Raw genomic sequence first — 20,467 nt, forward strand, 5'->3', positions numbered from 1 at the left:
CATGAGGAGTAGGGCAGATGCAGACCTGGCTGGCCGGGAGAAAAAGGTTTCTCACTGTGGATGTAAAGTGCTCATGTGCTCAACACATCCAACACAAATAAGAGCAAGAAAAGGGGCTCACCTTAATATGTTTGTATGGAGGTGGTTTTCTTGAGTTCCTTTCAATTTCAAGTGCTTCTTTGCTTTCTCTTTGTGCTTTCAGTTCCTGGAAGCGTTTTGCTGCTTCTTCAAGTGCTGTGTGAAGGAGCCCAAAATGGAGGAAGGAGTTAGTATTAGCAGTTGGTGCAGAGGGAACACTCTACAAATAGCTACGCTCTGGAAGTCCAGAACAAAACGGTTTTAAGCCATCAGAGAATATTTAGACCTGTTACTCCAACTTACAAATTTTAAAATCTATTATTTCATTTAATTGATTAACTGCATAAAGGGGTGTGGGGAAGCATAATCTTGTTGCTTATGCCCCATTCACAAGATGGCACAAAGAACCAGCCCCCCACCATGTATTTAAGGGAAAGAAACTGCTGCCCAATAATCAGGAACATCTTTTTCATCAAAGATTTTTTAACCAGATTTTAAAAAATCAATTAATAGACTAATCAACTAAATGTTGCAGCACTAATATTAATGTTTTATCATTTTACCAAATATGCACAGGGATTGCTACCTTCTAGATGGAAAACAATTCCAGAACTGTTGTCGCATATAGTTATAAACATTTAAACCAGTTCTCAGTAGAGTTCAGCTGGAGTTTCACACAGGACACAAAACACAACAACCACAATTTCCATGTGATTAAGTAGTGATGGAGACACAAAAAATGTGGAACATTTTGTCATTAAACCACTAAAAACTGTCTTTTGATTTTACCTTTCTTGAAGGTCTTGTTAATATTAGTTTGCCCCTCAGCAAAGCTTTTGTCTCCTTCAACATAAGGGAATACTCTGCCCTGATGTACCCAATAGTAGTCATGTGAACCAAAGAAAAATACTGGAAAGTCCCCGATATCATGTTTGAGGCCCTGAATGTTGAGAGGAACAGACCTGGGATTGCAGATCTCAGCTGGCCACCACCTAGAAATAATGGAGTGAGAAAAAAGGAGGGGGTTTTAAGAAAGAAATTCATTAAATAAAAGGCATACTGTCTGTCTTACAGCTCTCAAACCATCTCTCTGCTAGTAAATTATGTTCTGCAGGATTATTCCTAGTGTAGGTAACAATCTTAGAAAATTCCTTATATAAGTGAACTCCTCATCACTTAAGAGCTAACCACCCAGCAGTCCAGCTGCACAAGGTCCATTTATTTCAATGAGTTTGTGCAAAAGTGGTATATCCTAGAAGAGAATATGAGCTCTGTAAGCAGAAAACAGACAACAATAATTCAATTTTGAAAATGTCAATCATCAGTACTAGTCCATAAGACATTTTACTAATCAATTCACATAACTAGGTCAGAAAAATATGACAACTAGTCAAAAGACAGAGAGAGAACACTACTGAATACTATTAAAAGTTGCAAAAAGTTTTATTAATCCACAAACATATTCAATATCTCAGCACATTTTAAGCCATGCAATTCCTTAGAAGAATATTATTTTTAAATGATTGTCTGGAGAACTGGAACTTGGCGACATCAAGTTATGAATGATACATCTTTCTTGCTCTATTCCCATCTCAGGTTTGGGAAGACTCTGGAGATCCTGAACTGTAGCCCAAGATCAATAATGGACTGGATATTTATTTGTACAAGTATATATATACCACATAAAATATTAAGGCAGTGCACAACATAAGGTACCATAAAACAACACAAACCTTTCTTCAAAAGGTTTGCAATTTTTGGATCCTCTTCAATACATCTTTCCTCCTGGATTGTGGCCAAGAGTGCCACTGCACAGCTGAGGCCAAGGCAACAATGACACTCTTTCCAGGAGTCACAACTGGTTTATTTATATCCAACTGAATAATTATAACGGACTCTAAGTGAAGCTGCTCCAAAGACTGTTCAGAAGCTTCAGGTGGTACAAAGAGCAGCAGCAGAGCTGCTGACTAGAACCAGCTACATGGAGTATGTGAGGTCTCTAAATCACCTTCACTGGCTACTGGTTCATTTTGTAGCACAATTCAAAGTCCTAAATGGTTCGGAACCAGGCGGAATCAAGGGCTATTTCCTCTCATACAATTCTGCCTCTTCTTTACGGATAGCTGGAGACAAAGTTGTCCAGCCTGCCACTGTCTGGAGGGTGGCTGGTAGAACCTTAAGAAAGGAACTTGACCCGAATTCAGACTGCCAGACATCATGAATCTCCTTGAATTATCTTGGGCCAGGTCTTATTCTCTGAACATAACCTATCTTTCACTCTTTCACTCCCCCAGCTGCACTAAGCTCCGGAGAAGAGGGGAAGCATACAAATATGACGAAAAATAAAATCTGCAAAGTATTTTGTACAGGTAACTCACATCTTTTGCTAATTTCACTTATGGGATTGCAGCTTTGCACGCTTGGCCAGAAAATAATGAATTAAATACAAAGTGCTTGGAGTAGGCAGAGAGAAGGGCCAGTGGGTGGTCCAAGCAGAATAGCAACCCCCCTACATCCCCCTTCCTCTTCCTTTCTGCAAGGCTGGCTCGGAAACAGTGACTCACACAAATCCTGTCCCTCGGGCTGGGCTCCTCTGTATGGGGTAACCAGAGCCCAGCAGCCCCAGGAAGGAGCCCAGCAGCAGCATGGAGAACGGGGTGTGGAGAAAGCTGCTAAGAGACCCGCTACTGTAAGCAAGCTGGAGGGCTTAACAGCTTTCTCCATGCTGGGCTTTCCAGATACAAAGAGAACAGGAAAAACCAGAAAGCAGAGCCAGTGTGGGGTAAAGATGTTCTTTTTTAAAAGAAAGTTTGCGGGTTTGCAGGGATAGAACAGAAAGAGCAGCAGCAGTCAAGGAAGGAGAGGCGGCGGCAGCAGCAGCAGCAGCTAGAAGATGACTGAGGAACGCTGCTGAGGGAAGGAGAAGCAAAGCTGCAAGGAGGCTGCATGAGTACAAGTGGTGTTTCCTGAGACCCCAGTAAGAAAGCTGGAGGGCTTAACAGCCAGATCTCAGGAGGTGGGAGCAGTTCTAGGGGTTGTTGAGGCTTTGAGCAACTTAGAAACATAACCCCTGCATAAGATGTGAGTTACCTGTATAGTTTAAAAAAAGAAATCATGATAGAGTAGTAGTAGTAATAATAATAATAATAATAATAATGGGATAACCACAAAGTATTTTGAGTTGGGCTTCACTTGCCTGTAGTTTCCCAGCTTGACCCAAACAATCTGCTTGTACCGTAGCTTCTTGCCCACTTTGCAGTCATTGCAGTTCCAGGAGCCCTCTGGCATCTCAATGTTGAGACATTCCGGGTGGAAGGACGCTGGACATGATTCACAGCACAACAGTTTCCCACCTTTAAACAAACAACATTGCTCAGTTTATAGTTAAAGGCGTTGGGCAGGATTCACCGTCTCTCAAGTGCAATATGCCCAGGATTACCAACCCATACAATACAAACGGCAAAACAAAAGGATCAAGTCAAATTTGCAATGCTGGATTTAAAAACACATATTCTGTATGTACAAGACTAATAAAAAAAACCTCCCAAGCCATGTGATTTGCTAAAGCACATCAACTTTTTATGTTACACAGCCAAATCAGACCTACTTTTGAATATAAAAAAACTATGTGGAAGTTTCCTTTTCTCAGGCAGTCTTAATATTAAGAGATGCCAATATTTCAGAGAAATGACTGGTTGTAATATGTTTTAAACCAGCATTGCCATGACTGAATCCCTTAGCAATCAGTTAGTGCATAAAAGTTAGCCTATAGGTTGATCAATTTTTTTCTGCTTCAAAAACGATACAAGAGAAAAATAAATTCTATTATCTCTAAATTGCAAATCTTTGCTGACTCTCCAAAACAAAGGTTTCCTGCACTACGTGGCTTGTGCAGATGTAACAATTCCCTTCTCTAAAGTGCACAGCAGGCTAAACTCACTTGCGTATCCCTCCCTCCAAACACTTTCCCTACTTTTCTGCTTTTGGAGCAAACCACACAGTAGCCTGACATCTGCACCAAGGTTGGCTCTTACTATGGGAAGCTTCAAACCAGTGTGATCAGGGACATCACATCTGCACGAGCTACCTGTATTTTGAAGTAGTTAAATAGTTATACTAACGGATGGGGATATTTGCAAGTGGGGACTTGATTTTTGTTCAAATATGTTGTTGATAGCAAACAAGCACTCTTGCAAAGCCGGGGGGGGCTCAAAATTTAGGACACAGCATTAAGCTGCTTTTGTGGGACTTTTTAGTATCTGGAGAAATTTGGATTCATGTTTTCCAAAAGGCTGTCAGAAAATCTTGTCCACCTATAGACTTTCAAAGCTGTGATTGCACTGGTTGTTACAGAGCTCAAAAAAGAGTTTGTTAAAACAACAACAAAATAATTACTATATTTCCTCTGCTGTGGATGCAATAAAGCCTAAAATGCTTGATTTCCCTTTCATTTCAAAATCCCACAATTAATTCTAAAAGCGTAAACACCATTTCAGAGGAAATACAGCTCCAATCATTGAAAAAAATGCCCAAACAAGGTAAAATGTCAAAAAGATGTGAAAACCAAAGCAAACAACCAACAACACACACACACACACACACACACACACACACACAAAATTTTCCAATGCTAAGCAGGAAATTGGCTTTTACAATGCATTAGTAAGATTTGCTGAAGCTAAGCATAAAGAGGGCTCAAAATAATTCTCAAGTCTCAAGTGTCTCAAGTCTCTCAGTGATGGAGACTAGCTTAAGATCAGCAACAAGGTGAGTGAGCTATTAGCAAGGGTAACCAGGTCAACATTCTTTTGGAGAGTTCAAGCACTCAGAAACAATAGAAGCTGTTTTCCAAACTTCACAGACAAAAGCCCTAGTTTGGACAAGGCTCCAACTGTGTACAGCTCACATGCAGTTGAGGAGGCAGGCCCAACCAAAGTCTTCATAGCGAACATTATGGGTTCTTATCCAACTAGCATCTACTTGGAATAGACCCACTGAAATTAACAGACCTCAACTAGCCGTGTTTATTAATTTCAGTGGATCTACTTTGAGTTTGTCTTATGTTGGATGCAACCTCATATTGCATCCATAAGAGCTATATGTGCCAAGTGGAAGTGAAGGCAGGGAACATGGCAGATGGCTGGGTAAGCTCCTCCTGTGGATAGATAGGGTCTATACATGCATGGAACCTCTCCAAATTCCTTCAAAACTGGTGTCCTACTCTTGTTCTCATTTGAACTGAAGGACTGTTGCAGAGTTGTCATCTGGCTGGTCTTCTGTCTTGTCTGAGTCTCAAAATTAAACAGCAATTTTGAATCTTCAGAAATTTAAAGAACGATTACAACTGTGCAAGAGTTTCTACATGTGAAGCCCTTAAGAGAATTATTCAGTAGCATCAGGTGACCACTATTTAAAGCCATCCTTCCTATTCCCAACTGTCTCTTGCTGGAAGTACTAAATTTGCTCTCTTCAAATGTAGTTTCTTAGGAACCCCATGAGAAGTATGGTTCCAGGGAGAGGTAGAGAAACAAATCAGCTGTGTGTAATATGTGCATTCTGTTATACCACATTAATGAAAATGGATGAGGGGATAAGAACATAAGAACAGCTTTGCTGGATCAGGCCAAAGGTGTGGGTATTATTTATCTCCAGCAGTCCAGCATTCTGTTCTCATGTGGCTAGTGAGATATCTATGAGAATCCCACAAGCAGGACATGAGCACAACAACCCTCTCCTACTCAGGTGTTCAGAGGGCACACTGCCTGTGATGCTGGAGGCAATAAATAGTCATTGATAGCCTTATCCTCCTTAAGTGGCGACAACTGGTCAGAAGGAATCTTCTGGGAATTAAACCAGCAAAAGCTATCCAGCTGCCTAAGGAAATATCAACAAGCAATTAAAAGGCTGCCTTCTTCCTCATGGAGACTGAATAAGTCGAGCAAAGGCTTCTCAACAGAAAAATGGCAGTTGAGAAATGTGAAAGCCATCCAGGCAGGAATGGCAAGGATTGGTTCAAATACATGGCAGCCCTATACAATCGATGGCTTGAAAAGGGGTCTTGGTGATCTTACAAATCACGGCACCAAAAATCTTCTCCTGGAATCACTGGCTAACATACTTGCAACCTCTAGGCAATCCCATTCTGGCTGTGAAACAGGTCTGAATGAGGCTCAAATGGGCATTTATCTCATTTAGTGTGGTTAACATGCAACACAAAGACACAACAGATTCTGTCTCACGGCTTTCAGGAAAGTCTATTAGATTTGGTTGGTAAAGTGCAGCTCAGTAACAGAGCGGAATTTAGCAATTATTTTAAGCCCCTTTGTAATATTTTTGCCAACATGAATGCACACTCACAATAAGCAATGAGTGAAGTTTATCAAGCGCAACAAGAAGGTGCTGGATGAGCATAGAGAGCTTGATTTGTTTTTAAAAGCAAACAAAAAGAAAGGAAAAGCAGGAAAGTGAAAGAAAATTAAAAAGAGAAAGAAGCTATTTTGGTTACCTTTCTCACATTTCTTTTTGGAAGCTGACGAAGAAGGAGGAATCATAGGTAATTTCATCAACTCAGCACGATTTGATTCATTCAGTAGGTAGTGGGACTTATTGGCATATGAACTGAACAGGGGGTCTGAATGATCCTGCACTATCAGCCCTATACGAAACAAACAGAAAGAAATGAGTTGCAATGAAGCTACCCATGATTCCATAAGGAGAAAAATAAAATAAAACCAAATTAAACACCTAATATGCATATTTTACTTATGTTTTAAGTATGGAAAGAAAAGTGATGTGATGAGGAAAAAGAAAAAGTGAGAGAGAAAAAGGTTCTATGTCTACGGAGAGGTTGTTATGTTGAATAAGATAGCATCTATTTGCCTAAGTATATAGGATTAAAGATAAGATATAGGTCCAAAATTGTTTTTCACCTGTGCTCTATTTAACCTGCACACTTGAGAAAACACATCTGTGACTTTCCCTATAACCAATCTACCCTCAAAAAGGAAAGGCAGCTAATTGGGAAACATGCTGCCAATCCCATCAACAGGGGCTAAGAACTTAAGACCACACGTAAGCCACAGCCATGTTAAGAATCACCTAGAGAGGATTCAGAGCTTGGCTGCAACTTCTGCTGCACAATGCAGTCCTGAATCAATGCCCTTCTTAGATGTTGCTTCACGGCAGCAATTTCAGCCTGGTGAAATTGTTAGACTCAACAACATCTGATTGATGTGCCATGTTTATTTGAGTATTCCTTTCCCCAAATCATCATTGGGAAGAATGAGTAGGGGGGTTGGATGGTTGTGGTGTAAGGGAGGCATCATGATCAAATAAATGCAGTAAAATGGGGATCAGACATTTCACCTGTCATGGTAAACCATCGTGAGCGGTTTGCCATGGAACATGCAGGTGGCTCCTGCTTCACGTCTGCCCTGGCAGGAATGGGAACAGCATTATGTCCAAACCAGGGCTCTAGCAAACCACCCCTGCAGAGACATGAACAAACCTCAGCCTCAGATCATAGCTTGTCTGGAGTGAAATAAAGCACGTTCCCAGGTTGAAGGTAACCTTGCACAGGGATTGTGATTTGTTGTAGCCACTAGTGAAGCAGCGAAGCACAAGTCATCTGCACATACATAGCAAACCATTCATGTGAAAATGCAGCCACTACTCCCCCCCCCCACAGTACCCCCACACGGATATATTTTAGAGAGTCTCACCAGATTGAGATTTCTCTCCAGTAAGTTAACACTGGAGCATAGTTTCTTTTAATTTTTACCAGTCTCCAGTGACTAAGGAAAGACCCCAATATACAAAAGGGATGGAAAATAATAAAATGACTTTTCCAGAAACAACTGCAGGACACAAATCATGATTTAACCAAAAGCCTCCTCAACCAAAGCATCCTAGGTTTGGCAACTCTCATGGCAAAGGGGACAATTTCTCCTGACTTCCAGCTTCAACAGAACTTTTTCTTTCTTTACTTCTTCCTCCTTACACAAATTAAAAGTGTAAAACATACATACTGATCAGTGCACATCTATGCTGCATGGAATCTACATGCTAGAGAGCACGATCTTTCAAGAAAAAGGGGCCATATACAACTAATTCACTTAGAGCATACCCACTGAAATTAATGGACCTAAGTTACTGAGTAGGAAAACACTGGATACAGCCCCAAGATTCTTGTGCAAATGCTTCATAGGAAGAACCTGAAGTCTATTCCTCTGATGACTACGGCAAGGGAGGCAAGCCATGCTAAGTTAATCATTCCACGCATGCCAGTCCCATTTAAAAAGCTTATGTTATGAAGTGCATACTGCAGTCTCAACATTAAATGTTGGTTTCCTACACAAAAATGCACGTATGTTGAGGAGAAACGCACAAAGAGTTATCATGAGATGCCTGAATTGTATTTGTTCTCAGGGACCCCAGTATTTACTAGAACTGTTATCAGCCAAGCTAGGAGGCAAATCCAGAGAAAGATCAGGAAAAAATCATTATAAACTTGATTATAAACCATGCAGCAAAATCAACACTGTAGGCCACTAAAATTCTGGTTAGCTTTACTCCTCCTTTTTGCTAGCAGCAAAGCACCCCAGAATTTTGGGGTTAGCATTACATGGAAATGTGGCCAACATAAACTTTTGTCTTCAAACTACAGAAGGCACACATGATAATCAACAGAACACTTCGGGAATCTTAAAATTTTATTACAAAAGCTAAGAATTCATCCATTTTACTCAGATTTGGGACAAGTCTCCATTTTAGACCCTTGCACGGCAAGGCTACACTATACTGTCTCAAAGCCTTGCTACACTTCCAAAGTTGTTGTCTCTGAAACACGTGTTCCTAGCAGTGATCAATACTTCTCAAAAGTAAATGCAGGATATAGCTGCAATGTACTGAAAGCTATTCTTCAATGCATTTTTTTTTTTAAAAAAATCCTAAACATGCCTACTTAGAAGTAAGCCCTCTTAACTTCAAGGTAACTGTGCCTTGGATTGCAGCCTTCATTACAGAACCCTCAAGAAATACATCTCTGTGAAAACCAGATCAACAAGTCAACGTACAATAAAGTCCTTGTTCTTATTATTCAATGTATTACTATTCCACCTTTCTCTCATGTTGGGATTCAAGGCGGCTTCCAACATTAAAAAATAGCATCACAAAATATACAGTAATAAAAATTAACTAGTAAACCCAATAGTTTAAATATATCAAAACACATTTAGAAGTAGCAATTGAAATCCGATGTGCCCTGACATCAGCCCAGTGACCAGCATCGTCTGCAAGGATAGCAAAGAGGGAGCCAGTCTAGCCTCTCCTGAGAGGGAATTCCACAATATGGGACCAGCCACAGATGAAGCTCTATCTCTGGTGCACCCCCCATGTGCTTGTGAGGTTGATGGGACTGACAGAATGTCATTAGTCAGGGAGCAGGCAGGGTATTAATGTGCCATCCTGTGTGCCTTTGGATCACACAAGAGCCCATTTAGCCCGCTGTGCTAGTTGGAGCTGATGGGAGTCCCATTATTATGTTCACGAAAACACAATACAAAAGGAACATTGGACACTTACCATGAAGGTTCCTTCTGGTTTGGAGTGAAGAAAAACCCAATCAGGTGGGCTGACTCTTACCACCCAGAAAATTAGAGAACTTGTGAGCAAACCTTTGCAGTTCAGCCTGGTCATGTAGACTCCTTCTCTGTTCTGCCCTATGGCCAAGCCTGAGGAAGAGTTTGCTGAGAAGTGTAAAGAACTGGAGCTGCAGGGGACCTGATGCCAGCCGGAGGCCTCAGCAGATGTAACTGTTCAGGAGTGTCTAATGAGTGCTAGAGGTTGGCTGTGGTAGAGTGAGCCTTGGATGCCTTGTTCACCCCAAAAGAAGATAAATGCCCCAAGTTCCTTTCTCAGTTTAGAGTAAAGGAGCATCCGATAGTGTGATGTGTGCAAAAGCTGCCCTGATCACCAGGGAGGGAAACAGAAAATGAACAGTGGCTGAAGTTCAAGCAGAGGGAGAACACGCTAGAGCACTCTCTCCCCCAAAGCCAACTCAGTGGAGGTAAAAATGTTTGGTGAACACGAAGGATTTCCATATGGCTGCCCTGCAAATCTCTATGAGAGGAGCACTGCTAGATAAAGCAGTGGTCTGAGGTTTGCAAGAAAGTTCTGGTTTCTCTCCTGCGAAAAGCACATTAAATTCTTTTTTCTGGGTCTAGAACTGCTCCCATGTGCCATAATTTTCTGGGTGGGTAGAGATGGCTTTTGTGCTTGTTTATAATGAAGCCAAAGTTTTCTGTAAGTCCTGTTGTGCTCTGTTCCTGGATAAAGACCCAAAGAGCAGGAAGTGAAAGGATGCTACCGATATCAGTGTCTACCTGTCTGCTGGTATACAAAGCTCAGGAGTTGCCCAAACAGAGAGGATACGGGGATATGAAGGCATGGCCCTGTTAAATCTATGGAGTCCACTTTGTGAATTGCCTCCCTGGTGGTCCTGAGGGACTCCATCCTGAACTTGCAATAAATCCTGACACTGTTTACATATTCCAATTCCAATATGGACATCCAGTTCCCTCTTTCCTTTGGGTCAACAAAGATGACTGACTAAAGCAGAGAATTATTCCTCTGAGGGAACTGGCTCAATGACCCCTATTTCTAACAGATTCTGGATGATGTTATGACCTGTTTCACCTCTGACCAGAAGGCTGGCCATGGTCAAAAACAGTCTTTTGGTCTGGACTAAAATTCTGTGACTGGGTTTAACACCCAGTTGTCCAATTAGGGTTCCAAGGTGAGGAGAAACAACTTCAATCTTCTTCCCACTGGAGGAAGGCTGGCAGCTCAGCAGGTCTGCCCTAGAATATGTGTCACCATGTGGGCTTCAGTTTCTATAATCCCTGTGGTGAAATGAGCTTTTACTGAGGTGAAATGAGTAATAAGTATATCTAGGCTGTCCCTCCCCTGTTGGGATGCATTTGTCCTTTGTTTCTACAAGGGGTTGCTTGAGTACACATCACCAAAGAGACAAATCCTGTTAAAGGGCACTGATTAAAATGGGAGGTGGGTGGTGAACTGCTACTCACAGAGTAGCAGTGATCGCCTGGTGAAAAATGGCAAAGCATTCAGGGTGGGACCTACAATGAATGCCAAGGCCTTGGCCAGCCTTCTCAATGCTCTATGGAGGATTCTATCATCCAAATCCTTGTTTTGTAGGTTTGCAAGTCAGAGAAATAAAATGATAATTAAAGAATGAAAGTAGAAGTGGCTCTTAAAGCCAGGGCTTAGTCCGAATGAGATTTCTTGACTGCCACATTGGATTTCTTTTCAATAGGCTCTTAATGCAACATTCATTATCCATAGGTAAGAGTGCACATGACAACAAGACTGTCCCCAGGGAATCTACTACTGGGATTTCTAGTTTTTCCATTGGTTGGGAAGAAAGAGTGTAGAACCTGTGAGCTAGTTTAGCAGCCTTTTTGCTCTGTAAGGAGCTAGCCCATTCCAAGTCTACCATCTGAAGAGGAGGAGGAGGAAGAGCACTTCCTTGGAGGCTGACCAGAACTCAGAAAACACCAGTACACCTCTGGAACTCATTTGAGATGGCTGAGGAGCCAAGGTTGTAAACCAAGTGACAATAAGGCTTTTGCTAATAAAGGCAAAATATCATAATTATGAGTAAGTCTGGTAGTGGATTACCCATTAGTTCTGCTGCCAAGTGACCCTTCTCTAGCTCCCTTCTTCAAGCTACTCTGTTGTTGGAAGGGCCCTTGATTAAGAGGGGAGAATGAGGTGCCTGTATGGGAAGCCCTGAGAGGCAACATTCTGCAGGAGGATAGAAAGCCAGCAGATGTGAGTTCAGGCGAATACTGATTAGGTTCCTCTGATAAACAGTGAACAAGCAGCATGAACATGTTTAGCTGGGGGCTTTTGTCTGGCTTCTAGCTATCCCTCCTGTCTGGGGACTGGGGGAGACAGAAAACTCTGAATGTGCTGATGCCATTCTAAAGTGTTTTTGAAATCTATCTTCTATCTATCTTCTTTGTTTTGTTTTAACATTTAATTGGTGAAATCATCAATAACAGCCCATAAATTCTATGAATAAATTGTTCCTCAGTTATAAAAAAAAGGCTGGAGGTGAAGGACCTAGTAGCCATGGAGGAGGGAGACCCCAAAGAAGACATGGGGTGTGGCATTTGAGCAGTTGTGGTGCATTTTTGAAAAGCCACTGCATTCTGCTAAAGTCAGCTGCAGGCAGCTATGTGAGTTAGCTGCTTGATGCCCTGCCATCCTCTGAAAAGGGACTGCCATATAAATGTTTTTTCCCCATCTGCAGATGACACCTGATACAAAGATGCAGAGGCTGAGATAATGGTGCTGAGAGCACCCTCCTCCTGCTTTGCTATCCCTTTGCATCAGCTGAGCTGAAGGGCAGGTCAGTACTCCTCAGACTCCTCTGTTGTTGTTGTTGGCTGGCCTTGAAACTTTGTAGTGATAGCCTCAGGCATGACAGGACCCCAGCAGTTGGCTGCACAAAAGCAGGAAGCAAGCAGAGGAGGAATCTACAAGGCTAGGATGAAAAGTTTGATCACATGTCCTCTGCCTTCCTGGGTGGTAGAAGGAATCAACCCACTCTGCATGCTTCCTTTCCCCCAAACTAAAAATGTCAACTGTAACAATTTTTTTGGCAAAAACCACACTTTCCCTTTTTTTCATTTGCCTTACACTTCAACGATTAATAGCACACCTAATGTTTTTACCTATAGACTAGACTGTCCTAGCAGACAGAGCAATTTGAAACACAACAGACATCGCTGTGCTTTTGAAGAATACTGCTCAACATCAAAACCAGTAAATTTGGGAAGGGAAACAACTTTTACAAAAGAGAGAACAAAATGTACCAGCATCCCCATTCACCCCATGAAAGTTTCCAAGGACAACTGAAACCATGAACCTGAGAAGGCAACGGCCTAGAAAGAACAGTAATCAGAGGTAGGCAACTAGGTACAAAGCAAAGTGTTTGAAGGTCAGAACCCATTCATGGCTGTTGTGCATATCTAATAAATACACTGTTGTTTGCATCAGCACTCTATTACTGTAGCAACCACAACTCACCCTGCAAACCTTGTCAATAGCCTTCTATCCAACAAAGCTTTTCAGAAATAGTGTGTATATATCTTAAAACGTGCAAAGAATTTTCAATTAGGAAGTAGAAATCTACAAGCTATTCCTTCACTGCACAAGTACTGCAACAGAGCAAATTTCACCATTCTGAAGGCCAACTGTAATTTCTCAGAGAAAATGTTTATGTCACCATCTCCAAGACAGAAACTGCTCAAAAAGTGTCGGCATGGTGCCTTGCCTTGGGCACTGGCTCAACCACGTAGACAGTCTCCACATCAGGAGGTTGGCAAATGGTTCTCCAGTGAACTGGGGCAACCCATGAAGATTATGAGCCCCCATGTGAAAGCTTCTCGATGCAACAGCATGTGCAGCATCTTCCCATATGAAGAGGGAAACCTGAGCACTGCAGCGGCTGAGGCACCAAGTCCTATTCTAATGTGGCTGTCTATGCCTTTTGGCTGCTTGAATTCATATGTTTTGTTTTCTTTATTTATAGATTTATTTACATACCACCCCCTTGCAAAATATCAGGGCATAAAATCTTTTGAAAGCAATACAGAACAGTAATTAAAATGACTAGCTACTTAAGAGCATTTAAATTACCAGCTAATTCTCCTTTTGATATAAGAACAAAAGAGCTGCTCCCTCTGTCTGTCCTAAAGTAGAAGTTCAGGAGAATTTACCCAACCCAGACCAGAGAGGTAGGCAGAAATCATAGTGTGATGTAATTAACTTAGGACTGGAGCGCAGGATGACCAAAGTGGCCACCTGCCTTTCTGAACACTAAAAGAGCTGGAATCTAAAAACTACAAGTTTTGGAAAAGCTAGCAACAGCCAACCCATTTAAGAAGTTTTGATCCTGTATATTAGATATTTCTAGATATTTTAAATTTGATCGCCTATCAGATGTATTTTTTTTTTAAATCATGCTTGTAAATATGAAAGTGAAGTCAATCTTAAAGTTGGAGGGAAAGGTAGCTAAGAAGTAACCCCCAACCCCAACAGGTAAAAGGAAACTGAAGCAAACAACGCTAGAGATATGCAAATAGTTTGTGCCCACAACTGTGACTCCATTGGCATGAAGACTGCTTAGGACAGTCTGAACGTCCTGCTTAGGACGTGCTGAAAAGGAGTTAGATCCATTCACTCCAGATGTTGAAAATTATTTGGTTTTCTTACTGCTCCAAGGACCCCTGCTCAAGCTCAACACTCTAAAACTTACTGTTTCCCTCTGAGCCTTCAGGCGCCATTCCTCTGGAAAAAATTAAATTTATTTAAAGGGACATGAACTTTGTCTCCTGTTTACCTCCATGCCCTGTGTCAGCATCATTGCCTCTCCTGTATGTAATATATCCCAAGGAGGAAATGAAATAGTTATTTCCACCACATCTGTTTATGTTCTCTGTCTCTGTATGTCTCTCTCTCTCCCCTTCACCTGCCTTTACAAACAACATTCAGAAAAATAATTTTAATTGACATCTATTGATGAAACTTTGGGGAATCAAGCAGAAAGGGGTGCATTCTACCAGGCAATGCAGGTATATTCTTCTCATTTCAACAGGGCAAAGGTAGTTCCTGTCAGTACCTGTTAGATTCTAGTCCAGGCTTCCTCAACGTCAGCCCTCCAGATGTTTTTGGCCTACAACTTCCATTATCCCTAGCTAGCAGGACCAGTGGTCAGAGATGATGGGAATTGTAGTCTCTAAACATCTGGAGGGCCGAGGCTGAGGAAGCCTGTTCTTGTCTAAATCACTGCCTGCATCCACTGAATACAATTTAAGAGTCACAGCTCAGTTATTCCCTCTTCCTAGAACTGACTTCCATAACTGCTCATGTGAAATTTACTACCACATTGCTGGTATACTACAATGCACTATACATAAGCTCATTTTACATCTATACAGCTAATCTTGCTGGGTTATCATTGACTAAAACAAGTAAATGACAAAGAACTTACTGTGCAATCCTAGCCATGTTTACTCCCAGCAAAGTGTATGCAATTCTAGTCTCCATGCTTTAAATTAGTAAAATTTGTAAAGGAGGATTCAGAACTACTAGAATTAGAGAACAGAAGTCTCTTCCTACTTATATTTAGCTTAAAAAGTGGTGTTTCCTCTAACTCATATTTAAAAGTATTTCATGGTTGAAAAGGGACCTTTTTCTAATCTATGAATAACCCACCCACCTGCAGGATCAGTTTTGATTTACATGATGAACTGAACACATTCATGGCTGCCAAAAGTGACTGGAAAAGTCAGTATTAGAATTCCAGCCGCTGGCATCAGGGACTTTGCCACAGGCTCCCCCCACCCCACCTGGAAGCAGAAGGCACCACCTTGGTATCCTTCCTAACGTGTCTAAGAATGGGCACTAGCAGCTAAAAGCCTGTAGAAAATTAATATGCTACATCCAATAGCCAAGGAGGAAACTTGAGAACAAAAATAATTTCCCCAGAGCAGAAGGGGTGGGAGTGGGGGTGTGGGGGTTCACAGTTCAGTTTTTAACAAAATCAAGGACTGAACACCAAAGATATAAACAGAGGAAGACAAAAAAACAGAGCTCACCTCTTGCACAAACGAAACAAAAGCCTACATTTACAGCTGATGAAGAGTGATTGCTCCTTTTGGAATGGTTACTACAGATGAGAATGTGGGATGACACAAACAAACTTCCTGCAGCAATACAGCCATCTCCCGAGTGATAGGCAATGGGGCATCTCAAACATCTCACCATGCGACCTGTTTAATATAAAATGGACCATAGGACAGTATGTTTAGAACATGGCTACAGACTTCAAAGTCTGCAACGAAGTTTTGATTTTCATTTGATATACCTAATAATGATGTAACAGTTTTCAAAAAGCAATGACATTTTGCATCCCTAGGGGTGCAACTCCACCCACACCCTGGGGAGAACCTGTTTTGGATAATCCTAACATGAGCCATAAATGGGCACAGCCAAATTCATATTGGGATTATTCCATAGGAGTGCAGAAAAGATCTAGCACATCATATCATGCTCAGAGGTCAGGTTCCCAAGAACCTCAGCTTCCATAAATAAATAAAGACATTTTTAGTGCTCATGTCTATGAAGACAGCTTGAAACACCTGCTGCAAACTCAGAATCAGAGTAGATTTACTTACACACTTACACACACACACCCCCCTGCAAAGTGAGGCTTTCGTGCCCTGAATCTGGCCTTCCACTCTCCCACATCTAGAAAAACTAGATGGCTGGGTTGTCAACACAGGGAGCAGTGAATACCACCAGTATTTCCCAAAGAATCTCTCTTTCACCTGCACATCAAAAGCACGGTAAAGACCCTTGCTGTCCACATGGCTCCACCGCTGCAAGAGTGAGGGCCATTAGCAGAAGAGTCAACCTTTTCTTTGCTTTGACTAATCTTGATGAGGCTGAGATCCCCCCCCTTTCAACCTAAAAGAGCCTCAGTACACCAAAGTCTTGAGAGTCCCTATCTGACGTGCCTTTTTGTGGCTGAGAATTCATATGCTCTACAACAAGGGTGAGGAACAGAACCTGGCTGATGGGCTGGATCCTTATCTCTATGCCCCCCTCCCCAATGTAAAGTATGACAGGTGGGCACACAGACAATCAGCTGACTGCTGGGACTTACACAGCCGTGTGGCACTTACCAGATCCTGGCAATCATCTCTTGCAAAGGGCTGTGCAGGTGCTGCTGATTAACAGTGCGTGCAAACCCCCTTTGGTGCAGCTGTGCCTTCTCCTGTCCCACACCTGATGACATGTGTAGGGTTGGGGTCATGGCTTGGCCAAGATGGCCTGGTGGGCCTCATTAGGCCCATGAGCTGCAGGTTCCCCAGCCCTGCTCTATAGCTTATCTCAAATGTATTCTAGCTAACTCAGGCCTAATTCAATAAAGGCTGCTAGGAACGCTAATGGATGTTTGTTAGGCAGGTGTGTTTCTGTACCTCAACCCAATTGAGCAATCCTCCAGCTATCCCTTCTTCTTTAAGTGACAGCTCCACTTTTCTGCACGCACAGGGTACACAGATTGTTTTACACAAAAGATATCAATAACCAAGCAAAATATAACGTCACTTCTTTTCACATCCTACTGTACAGGTTTTATGTCTGCTGTACCAAAAGGTCTCTGCAAATTCTGTTAAGTAACTGAAAATAAAATGAAACAAGCTCTGCTATACTTGTTGATGGCCTAATATTTGGCTTCTCTTGTTCACTGCCAACAGCAATGAAAAACAGCCAGAGGCCATCAGGACAGGTTAATACAGTAACTACTTCTCACTCCTTGGATAGAACCAGAACAGAAATATGGCCACCCGTATTAAGTGCCTGGCTGAGTTTCTTGCTGATATGATAACAATCTGAGACTAGCTCAGCATACCGGCATGTCTGGTGCATGAGCAGGAAAACATACAGATATTTTAAGTTGCATCAAACCTTCTCCATCCACTAGTGCAAGGAGTCTTACACTGGTGGACGGGTGTTTGAATGTTGCGCAAGAATCCAACACAACAGCTGGGATAGTGAAAACTTGTTACACAACAAGAAAACATTTCACCAGTGAAACAAATATGCTGCTAAGTGGCTTTGTGTGGTACTCAACTAGGTTTTACTCAAAACAGACCCACTGAAGTTAATGAGTATGACTAATATGTGCTGATCCACTTTCAGATCTTGGCAATGGGTTCCTCCATCACAAGCCAACTACAGGAATTGGTAGCCTCAATTCAAGGCCACCAACACCATTTTTTAATTATATAAAAGATTTCTGACCTGCCGTTCATCACAGCATGAATGTCAAGGTATGATACACCAAGCTGCCCTTGTGCCATGGGAGAATAAAACAGCACATTCTCCAAGGGAATTCAATGACCACAGGGAAGCCTTGTATCAGGATACCTGGGCCAGCATTATCAGGTTGCCTTAATGGCAGCTATGAAGAGTGTCCCTGATGCTGCTCTTTCTATTTCCAGGGTCAAGCTAAACAGGCTGAGTGGTAACTGCAGCAGTCTAAGCACCTTGGGGTTGTTGCTGCAACACATCAGAGAGTCTGCGGTTTCCTGCTCTTCTCCAAAGACAACAAGTAAGAATCTTACCTTTGCTCGCTTTATGAATATCCTTCTCCATGGAGCAGGCAGTACAGCAGTGTTGGGGGCAACGGAATCCTCGGGACTCAAAAACAGCCGTAGCAAACTTGCGGATGCAGACCTCGTGATAAAATTTGCCACAGGCATTGACAGAGCAGCGTTTCACGTCTTTGCCAGGCAGCTTGCAGGAAAAGCATGTATGCTGTCCTTTAGAAAAGAGAAATAAAGAGGACCAGCCTAGGGTAAAACATTCTGAGAATATAAAACAAAGCAGCCATGACAGGTAGTAGCTGCCCTAGGTCTCTGCAGACTTCTTCAGACAGAGTGGACGGGAAAGGAAGACAACTGTATATTCCTGCCAGCTTTCTGAGGCTCAGAAAGCTGACCATCAAGGCGATTTCCCCCAGTTACTCAGTACGAATAGAAAGTGGGTGGCAAGGGGGGAAGCTGAGTTAATGGACGGTGGCTAGAAAAGAAGGAGCAAATTAGCCAAGATAGTGCCACAGAGCAAGACCCAGGCTGGGAAACCTGAATAGTTTAATGTGCTTTGACACACACACACACACACACACACGGGGAAGCCAATATATTTGCTAGTGAACCCTCCAGGACAGGAACACAACAGCCAAGCTGAACAAGAGCCTCCAGAACTCCTACCAGGAGAATTCACAAGGTAGAAGTCATTCCCTCATTTACCATTTTTGCACTCCAGGCAGATGAACTTCCCATCAGGCTGTGAGCTCAATCCTAGGCATTCTGTATGGAAGACCCTGCAGCATTCTCCTTCACAGGACACCAGAGATTCACCAGAACTTTCACAAATCTTAAGAGAAAATAATGAATATGTGATCATAACGACGAGAGGTTTTAAATATTCAATGTAAGCAATCAGAGCTAAAGCTAAAAGAGGGGGACACCACACAACCCTGCAAGGTTCCATCACTGTCTAGCACAGGACTCTTCTACAGGTCATATTTTTTTGGTATGTCAAGAAGCACTGGTTGAAAAGTACTGGGCTGGTGTGACCAAGATTCTTCAGATGAAGTGGCTGGGCTAGCCAGATGGGAGGAGGCTTGAAGACCAACTGTTGGGGCCACCAGAAACAGGGAGCAGAGTAAGCCCATTTCAAGGCCCTGCATTTGAAAGAAACTAGTCCTGCATTGCTGGAATAAGGCAGCCCCACGGTCAGGAGCTTGCAAGACATGAGGAGCACACCAAGGCAGAGGGCAACCCTCACAGATCCTTGCGACTCCGTTGGTGACCCTGGGTACTTTGCCCAAGGACAAATGGCAGACTCCAGAGCAGTAATGATGTCAAGAACCTGGTAACACTACTCTGCTTCAGCTCTACTCCTATCATTGGGTGAATGTGATCAAACCAATATTTTCTCCACTCTTTTAACAAACACTTATAAGGTGAAGTATGGTTTCTACTTGAGTACAGAGTCAGTGGCTGGGAATTCTTCCAGACCGAGAACACTGAGGGCTGTAGCCAACGCTAGCTTTACTCAGAGTAAACTCACTGGAATTAGGACAGGACTTTAGGTTCAGTGGGTCTACTGTGAGTAGAACTTAGTTGGTTAAACCCCTGTGATGCTGCTACAAATGCAGTGCAGATGTCATTACCTCAGTTAAGTTTGAATCTTTTTTCCAATCCTTACATTCCCTCCTATTTCTAGAGGCCACACTTTCCACTTTATAAAATTTGCACAACTTCAAATGCCTCCTATCAGATGGAATGTCAGCATATGACCTGTTTTGCAGCCCATCAACCTCTGATGGGCTGCCACAATACTAACTAAAATAATGCTAACCAGCCTTATAGGACTATTGTAAGGATTACTAAACTAAAGTAATTTGGTCCCTTGAAGTTCACCATTAAAATGGTCTTTAAATACTGATTACTAGGGTAGCCGTCAATGTCAATGTAATGTAAGGATTCTGGTCTTCAACCCAGTTCTGTTTGATTCAAGTCTGCTGCTTTGCAGATTATGCCCAGGGCCCTTCAGGTAAGGTTGCAATATCATGTTTTCTAAATGTCAAGTCTTCTAAAAAGTAGTGCCTGGCTAAGACCATTACCAATCTGAGATATATTAGGTTTATAGGCGAATCCCTTGACACCCTGCCATAACCTGCTTAGTCCTGGAGTCTTGCCTAATATTTCTACCCCTTCTA

At 42.3% G+C, this 20,467-nt stretch overlaps 1 protein-coding gene across 1 annotated transcript in view; it reads right to left on the reverse strand.

Annotated features, from left to right (window-relative positions):
* Nucleotides 1-20,467, reverse strand: part of NSD3 (nuclear receptor binding SET domain protein 3) — an 84,917-nt gene that overhangs the window by 17,335 nt on the left and 47,115 nt on the right. Inside the window, exons 12-18 of the mRNA XM_083588329.1 lie at nucleotides 18,990-19,116; nucleotides 18,303-18,500; nucleotides 15,768-15,941; nucleotides 6,584-6,607; nucleotides 3,275-3,431; nucleotides 868-1,070; nucleotides 122-234 (exon numbers count right to left, since the gene is read on the reverse strand). Coding sequence (XP_083444455.1) covers nucleotides 122-234; nucleotides 868-1,070; nucleotides 3,275-3,431; nucleotides 6,584-6,607; nucleotides 15,768-15,941; nucleotides 18,303-18,500; nucleotides 18,990-19,116 — 996 coding nt within the window. The remainder of the gene's footprint in view (nucleotides 1-121; nucleotides 235-867; nucleotides 1,071-3,274; nucleotides 3,432-6,583; nucleotides 6,608-15,767; nucleotides 15,942-18,302; nucleotides 18,501-18,989; nucleotides 19,117-20,467) is intronic.

This window comes from Podarcis filfolensis (genome assembly GCF_964270895.1).
Source record: "Podarcis filfolensis genome assembly, chromosome: 15".
Taxonomy (NCBI): Eukaryota; Metazoa; Chordata; class Lepidosauria; order Squamata; family Lacertidae; genus Podarcis; species Podarcis filfolensis.